This window comes from Rhipicephalus microplus, chromosome 7, assembly GCF_043290135.1.
Source record: "Rhipicephalus microplus isolate Deutch F79 chromosome 7, USDA_Rmic, whole genome shotgun sequence".
NCBI lineage: Eukaryota > Metazoa > Arthropoda > Arachnida > Ixodida > Ixodidae > Rhipicephalus > Rhipicephalus microplus.
In genome coordinates this window covers 11,371,995-11,379,564 of record NC_134706.1, presented here as the reverse complement: position 1 = coordinate 11,379,564, position 7,570 = coordinate 11,371,995, and the positions used below count along the sequence as shown (strand labels likewise).

The 7,570-nt window shown below is 46.8% G+C and overlaps 1 protein-coding gene across 2 annotated transcripts; it reads right to left on the bottom strand.

Moving 5' to 3' along the window:
* Positions 1-261: 261 nt before the first annotated feature.
* LOC119179759 (uncharacterized) lies at positions 262-4,709 on the bottom strand. 2 transcript variants are annotated; one of them, XM_075868653.1, is made up of 4 exons: positions 4,554-4,709; positions 2,060-2,457; positions 1,777-2,020; positions 262-1,151 (listed from the first exon to the last, which is right to left on the bottom strand). In XM_075868653.1, exons 1-3 carry the CDS (start codon positions 4,611-4,613, stop codon positions 1,780-1,782), a joined length of 699 nt encoding a protein of 232 aa, XP_075724768.1. In that variant the 5' UTR covers positions 4,614-4,709; the 3' UTR covers positions 262-1,151; positions 1,777-1,779. The 2 variants fall into 2 exon arrangements, with proteins under 2 accessions (XP_075724768.1, XP_037286783.2); XM_037430886.2 differs by having other exon boundaries at positions 1,777-2,457.
* Positions 4,710-7,570: the final 2,861 nt, after the last annotated feature.

Below are 7,570 nucleotides of genomic sequence, written 5' to 3'. Positions count from 1 at the left end.
GGATACCGCTGAAATCATTTATGATTCTGTCGAGTATGAAGTAAGAGGCACAATCGATTGTTCCCAACCTAATCACCCACCTTTTCTTTGTTTTGTGTTTTGCTTTTTGTCAAGCCGATCGGTTTTTGTAGAATGGCCAAACCAGCATAAAAATAAAACTATGAGCTCAGAGGCACATAATTTTCCTTGTGCGATTGCCTAGACGAAAGAATGCCGAGATGAGTGAATATTGCATTTAGTGGAGGGGTATTGGATCGCTGGTTGGACTCCAAAAGACGGCGATTTTATTCAACCAAAGCGAGAACGCAGCCCCTCCCTACAGTACTAAGGTGTGCGCTGAAGATATTCAGATTTCGATGGAGGTGAAGTGGCGGAGCTCACGTTCTGTGCAATGTGAGTGCGCGTTGAAGGAAGCCCGATGGTCGACATTTCCGGAGCCCAGCAGTTCATAATGGTATCGTGGTTTTCGAATGTAAAACGCCGTACATCATTACTATTATTAGAATTTTGAAGCATGTTCCGAAGTCACTTATTACAGCGTGTTTCGTAGCTGTGTGTCACTTCTGGATGTTAAGTCGAGCCGATCATTCAGCAAGCCAACGGACGGCGGCCGGCCCCACCGCGGTGGTCTAGTGGCTAAGGTACTCGGCTGCTGACCCGCAGGTCGCGGGATCGAATCCCGGCTGCGGCGGCTGCATTTCCGATGGAGGCGGAAATGTTGTAGGCCCGTGTGCTCAGATTTGGGTGCACGTTAAAGAACCCCAGGTGGTCTAAATTTCCGGAGCCCTCCACTACGGCGTCTCTCATAATCATATGGTGGTTTTGGGACGTTAAACCCCAGATATCAATCAATCGGACGGTGGCCGATCGAACACATGATCGAAAGGCTTAGAGTGCGTCAGCACCGAGCCATTGTTCATTGATCAACACCGTTGGCGTCGTTCGATGTTGTAGAATGACAGGAACGAATCAAAAACAAGTTTTTTTTTTCGTTTTCGGTAAACGTACCCCGTCATAACCCGAACAATTTATTTTGAACACAGTAATGATCGCTTTCTGTGACGTACGAAGCGAAGTTTTTTGGCAATCGAATCCATGGGGATCCGCCACACGGTAGAAGGTGATCGCGTGAGATCCTAACGGCGTGAAACCTGGAAAGATTGCAAATAGACAGTCAGAATGAAGCATTGTGACACAATATATAGGCAGCGTACAATTACGTCATTGTTTTAGAAACAAAGAAAGGCTGTCTCTTTATGCTATTAAAATGTGTGAAGGACCTCGTGATCGTATATTGCTGCAAGACCCGACAAGGAGCCTTTTCAAGGTTACTGTGACCGCACATCCGAGCTACAACGGCATTGGTATGGCGGCTGAATTGCTCCAGGTGCTCCATTGAAGGAGATAGCTTATGTATGTATAGGGCATAGATCCAACGTCAATCGAGGTCAAATGTCGCAGATATAGACATTTGAACAAATTTCCGAAGTAGCCCCGTATTACTGAGACAGCGAGATGCCCTTCTTCCATGACAGGCGGAATGTTTTTTTGCTTTGTTCCACTCTTTAGATAAAACTACCCACAGTAACGACGGCTTAGGAACTACTGAAATTCGAACTTCTAATGCGTTGTTTGTTATACTTGGAGTCATTAGAGATTTTCATATACGTTATTCTGTCGGTCTTTATTACACGGAAAGGCTCTTGTTTAGGCTTCATGTCGGCGCACTCGCTAGCAAAAAAGCATCGAACCAACACCTTCAGCGATGTTACTTACCGCTTAGTATTTCTTGATTCCAATGCCGTAGCCGATACCGTGGCCGTAGCCGTAGCTGAGACCGTGGCCGTAGCCAAGACCCAGACCATAACCAAGACCGTGGCCGTAGCCGAAGCCAGCGCCGTAGGCGACAGCGGGAGCAGCGGCGACGGCAACAGGGGCGGCAGCGACCACAGCGGGGCGCGCGACAGCCACGGGAGCAGCGACGGCCACAGGGCGCGCGACGGCAACAGCGGGAGCAGCGACGGCCACAGGGCGCGCGACGGCAACAGCGGGAGCAGCGGCAACGGCGAGGCCGGCTCCGTAGCCGATGCCGTGTCCGTAGCCGATACCACCGTAGCCGAGGCCGACGGGAGCAGCGGCAACGACAGCGGGGCGGGCGACGGCAACAGCGGGAGCGGCGACGGCCACTGGGCGAGCCACGGCCACTGGGGCAGCAACGACAGCGGGCCGGGCGACGGCAACGGCGGGAGCGGCAACGGCCACTGGGCGAGCCACGGCCACTGGGGCAGCCACGGCAACGGGGCGGGCGACGGCAACGGCGGGAGCAGCGACGGCTACGCCAGCGCCGTAGCCGTAGCCAATGCCATGGCCGTATCCGAGCCCTCCGTAGGCACCGTAGCCGCTATATCCACCAATAAAGCCGGCGGAGGCGGCGGAGACGAGACCGAGGAGGACGATCTACAGGGTTCGATAACGGCGTCAACAGATTATGAAAAACGGGGATCGTCAATAAACCGATAAATGCAATAAAATCTTCACTGGGAAAGCACTCCGGAGAGATAAAAAAAGCCAGAATGAGTGGAAATGCGGGTATGATAACCAGTATAGAAAAACCTGTATAGCACGGGGTAGCCAGCCGGTCTAAGAACTGGCTAACCTTCCTGTCTTTCCGCTTAAACTGTCTTCCTCCGGTATGCTATGCTACACTAGGGAAATGAAAAGTGTTGTGTGAAAGAGGTTGAGAGAATGATAGGGAACACACACTGCGATACGCAATCACGGTATCCCTATTGTGCTGCATTGTCCTTGGTTGCTTGTAATGCCATGTGCGCAACTTTCTTTACAGTACACCACGACCAATATTCAAAAAGATGACTCTTTGCACAACACACGAAATAGAACGGTTTAGTCCACTCATTCGTCAATTTTATCTATAATAATCGTTCGGTAATCTACTGGCTCTGTTCTGTAAGTATGATATTGCTTTAGGAGGATTTTAGGCATCAGATTGTAATTGCACAATTGGGGTTCTACCCTACACCTGAAACAGCAACAGTGATTCGTGCAAAATTTATCTTTGTCATGATGTTTCATCGCGGTTTACAGTGAAATGTCACCCGGGACACTGCAAAAAAAAATTGTATAGCTTCGTAACTCCAAAAGACCATCATTGTATCGTGTATGACGCTTTACGAATGCCAGAAACAAGTATTTTGACACGCAAAAGGCCTCGAGTGATATCACAAATTGAATCGAAATTATTGCTCGCATAATTGCTGTCGATCTTACCTTGCCCCTAAGTGGTGAAAAATTTAGCTATGGCATTCCACGAGCATATAGCAATCCAAATCAACATTCTCAGAAAAAAAAACCGAACCGTTTAAGGCTGAATGCTTCCATATTACTAGAGAACACGCACAACGACGTGAAAGAAAGAGATAGGACTATCATGGTGTCCTTGCACGTGTTCGCTAGTAATATAGACGAATTCCGTTAGTACTAACTAGCCCAGTTAAATAAATATCTTACCCATTTAGGGCCCACCCTTTGTCATTCTAGGCCCTTATTCACGAAACTCTAGCTCAGAAATTGTTCGCAGAGAATATTTCAGCCAATAATGATGCGGGCATATCATTAGACAGGCAGACTGGTCAATGGGCGAAGGAATTTCCGAAACGGAAGTTCCAAGCACCCAGCCTCGGTAGCTTTTTGAATTTCGCCCCTGATGCCTGCAGTCCCCAGATCAGACTCGCTTTCCTATAACAAGTAAATAGTCCTGTCGTAACTTGCAGGGGCACGAAAGACACTGATGACAATAGCACCCCTTTATAACCGTCGGTAGATATTTTGTTGGCACCAGTAGGATTTGGACAAGCATATTCGAAATTTAAACGAAATTGCAGACAGGGAACCATACCTTTATATTTCACCAGTAGTTTCCAAGTGAGCTTGTTAAATATTTTAGTTTATTCATGTGGCTCATCGCTGACAGCTACAGAGAACAATGTCATTGGTTATCTTCATTATGGCTCATTCTAAGATGTTATCTGCGTTACAATATAGATCTAATTTTTCAAACTGAAAATTTACAGAATAGGTTCCTCATACGAGCAATACTCAGAGTTAAAGCGTATTATTTTGTTTTTATGTTATCGCATAACGAGTCACCTAACACATTAGAAAGAAAAATCGTAATGGTTTCAGTGAATCCTTGATGGTATCATTTACATTCTTAATATTCTCTTTGGAACCATGAGCGTTCTGATTTCGCATCTACCAAGATTTACCTTACCGAAGAGCTCCCTTGATGCCAACAAAGCTCAAGATGACAGAAATATTTGCTTTAAGTTTGCCGCCTAAAAGATTGCCTAAATACTCCATGGCAAAAAACAGAAATGAGCCTGGCTGGATACCATCTACGTGATCCATAATCCCGATGAATGCCCCAGTCGTTCTAGTCCGCAAGTCCTGGCTAAATCCACGTGGTGCCGTTTGCGCCGGCAACAACGCCGAGAGAGCCGGTCGGAGCACTCAGAGCCATTTCGGATACTTACAACGGCGTTCATGGTTGAGGTGTTGTCGTTGAGACAAAGAAACCAAGAGTGCCGGACCATCGGCGGGGACCGGCTTTTATACAGTAAACGGAATGCGTCCCCCAGAAGCCCTCCTCGGGTAAGAAACGGCGAAAAAAGAAAAAAGAAGAAACAACGGAAGAAGAGAGAAAGAAGACAGCCTGGCGGCGTTATGTCGTCTCCGCGGGCGCCAGCGACCAATGATCTGACCGGGGCATCACGCGCCACCATCGTCTCAGCCGCCGTTTCGATGGGCGTGCCTCTTCTGGGTACTACCGTTTGCACTCGGTCTCACCTGCACTTTCGCCACAGGCCATGCCGTCTTCATCAAGGACTCACTGCAAAGCAGACTCCAAAAGCGAGAGGGGCATCGGGGTGGGGGGCAGTAAGAGGGGGGGGGGGCTGACTTCTTTTTTTCCCATCCACAGCATGCCTCGAAGCGTTGTGACGGACGAGGTGTTCCACTAAGCAGCGGTAGCAAGAGGACGCCCAAAGTCTTCCTCCTCGCATCCAGTCGGACGAGCGCGAAAGTGACAGACGAAACCGAAGCGGCCTCCACATAACTCATTTTTTTTCCATTGTGATTCCCTCTTTCATTCGCCCGCGTGAGGAGGCCTAGTAACGTAACTCGGGGCAGGCATATATTAGCGAGCATATAGGTATACCCACCAGCAAGCCCTTTTCCACTGCATCCACCACCACCCATCCACCCACATCATGTTGGCCTTGCGACGATAGCCTCGACACACAGACAATGCAGCCGCGAGGTTCGTTCTGTAAAGCGAGGAGCGTTGTGCCTAATAGGCAGGGAGTGATAAGTATCTTACGTGCACCGGTTTGATGCCAGGAATTGGTTTTGCAAATGCAGGCCCCGGTAGTGTAAATGAGAGAGTACGGGAGTACCATGAGAGTGGCATGGGCGTAGGCAATATAGACATCGCCTTCGAAAGTTAACCGGGTGGGGTTTCAGAGTGCTTAAGCTTGTAATGACTTTCATTGCCCAGGTTAATAGTCGTATCCCACCACATGAAGAATTTCAGCGCCGAGTTTTCACCTCGTTTACACGAAATATGATCTTGGCATTCAGTTTTTTTTTTATGTTCCTAAATCAATGTTCCCAGGCCATTGTTACTCATGATAGTGTTCCCAAGTCAATGTTCCTGAAGCCAATGTTCCCAGGGCATCGTTCCTCAAGTCAATGTTATCCCATAAATGTTCCACAAGCCATGGCTTTGAAGCAGGGTATTACAAGTTAGTGTTGCCCGGCTAATGTTTCCTAGTACCGATTTCCACACCAATGTGCCCAAGCCAATGCGGCCTGTGTCTCAAGGCTGATGTTTTGTTGACCGCGCCCTTTCAACGATGTGCACTTCCAACATGGATAGATTCGAAAGCAAGGAGAAGAAAATTATCTACTGGCTAGAGGACTGAGTTGCACTACCATAGGAGACATATTACCAATGACAAAGCTGACTTTACAGGGCCGGCCGTGTGCTTATGAATGAAAAATATTTAAAGAAATATGTGACATTTGGGACAATTTCGAGCACTGATGATGCTGGCAAGTAGGCTTAGCCGAAGACCCAATATTTGAATCACCAATAACAAAACCATCTTCTTGAGATAATGATTAATATCTGCGGGGTCCTATTTTCTCCAGTGAGCTTCGCATAGATGTACAAATGAAGCAGAATCAGATGAGCACTAAAAACTGATGCTCAGTGTTTCTTAAAAAAATTAATTTGCAGTTCAGCCTTGATATCACAAGAGGACAGCGAGCCAGCAAGGCTTACACGTAGCAAAGCTTCCCTTGCCGGGCGCATTCATTGAATACTATAGGCATTATTATTCTGATTTTTTCAAACACCTAAGAGTATTCGCTCATATTGCACGCCATATCACCAGCACAATATTAAATTATGTTAATTACGAACACACTAGAGAGGCTTTTTTCTGCGAATTGTTTCCTTCTTTGTTCAATTTTATTTTCGTTGTGGGTTTACTTCTGCCGTAGTCCCTGTTACGATGGTGATAGCCGACTATATCCGGAAATAAAACTTTGCACTAGGGATGCCAAACCTGAAGGAACAGCGGAACTAGACGGCCTTTCTTGTTTCTATTAGCTTTTCTCTGTTTATCTTCTTCTGTACTGTTCTGAATTGTTTTTTTGTATTTCTTATTCTTTCTGTTCTATTCTTTTTCTATCTGTTTCTCTCTGTCTAGCTGTTTTTATCTTGTTTGTCTCTCTTCCATTTCTCTCTCTATCTCTACTCATGTGCGGCGTTCTTGGTCTTATTTTTATTTCTCTCCTCCTCTCTTTCGCTGTCGGTCTTTTTTACATTTATTTTCTCTGTTTATTTCTTTTTTTTTCATATGCTTTACTCTCTCGCCTCCTCTTTTTTTTTCCTCTTCACAGTCACACCTCTTCTCCTCATCCTCACTTCTCTTTTTAACCCGCTTTTTATACTATAGTATACTATGCTAGGCTAGGCTATGGTATACGTTCACCTAGCATGCCTAGATAGCCGAGTGCTTACAATGCTTGCCTTCGGATAGTGCGCACGAGGGTTCCCATACCGCCTTGTCAAGAATTCTTTTGCAGCTAAAAATATCTATCTTGCTCTTTCATTCTCTATCTTTATGTCTCTCTGCCTGCCTGTACTTAAGAGTGAGAATTTATTAGAAGGCAGACAGGTTGGCCTGAGCTAGTTCGCTCTTGTCTGCTACACTACACAAGCGATAAAGAAAGGACGAAGGAAAGAGGGATGAAGGATGACGATGAGGACTAGAGGAGGTGGTGTGCATGTACAGCAGTCACTTAGCATATCACTCTGCAGTCTAGTATCTAGTCCAGTGCTTTTATTAAAGTCTGAAACAGCCTTTGTAGCAGTTTGTGACACAATTCGGTCGTTCATTGCTGACAACATGTGGCTTTCACTCAGTGGCGTTCGTCCGATGCTTGCCAACGTTGAAGTTAGCATTTTACTTTGCGCCACGTA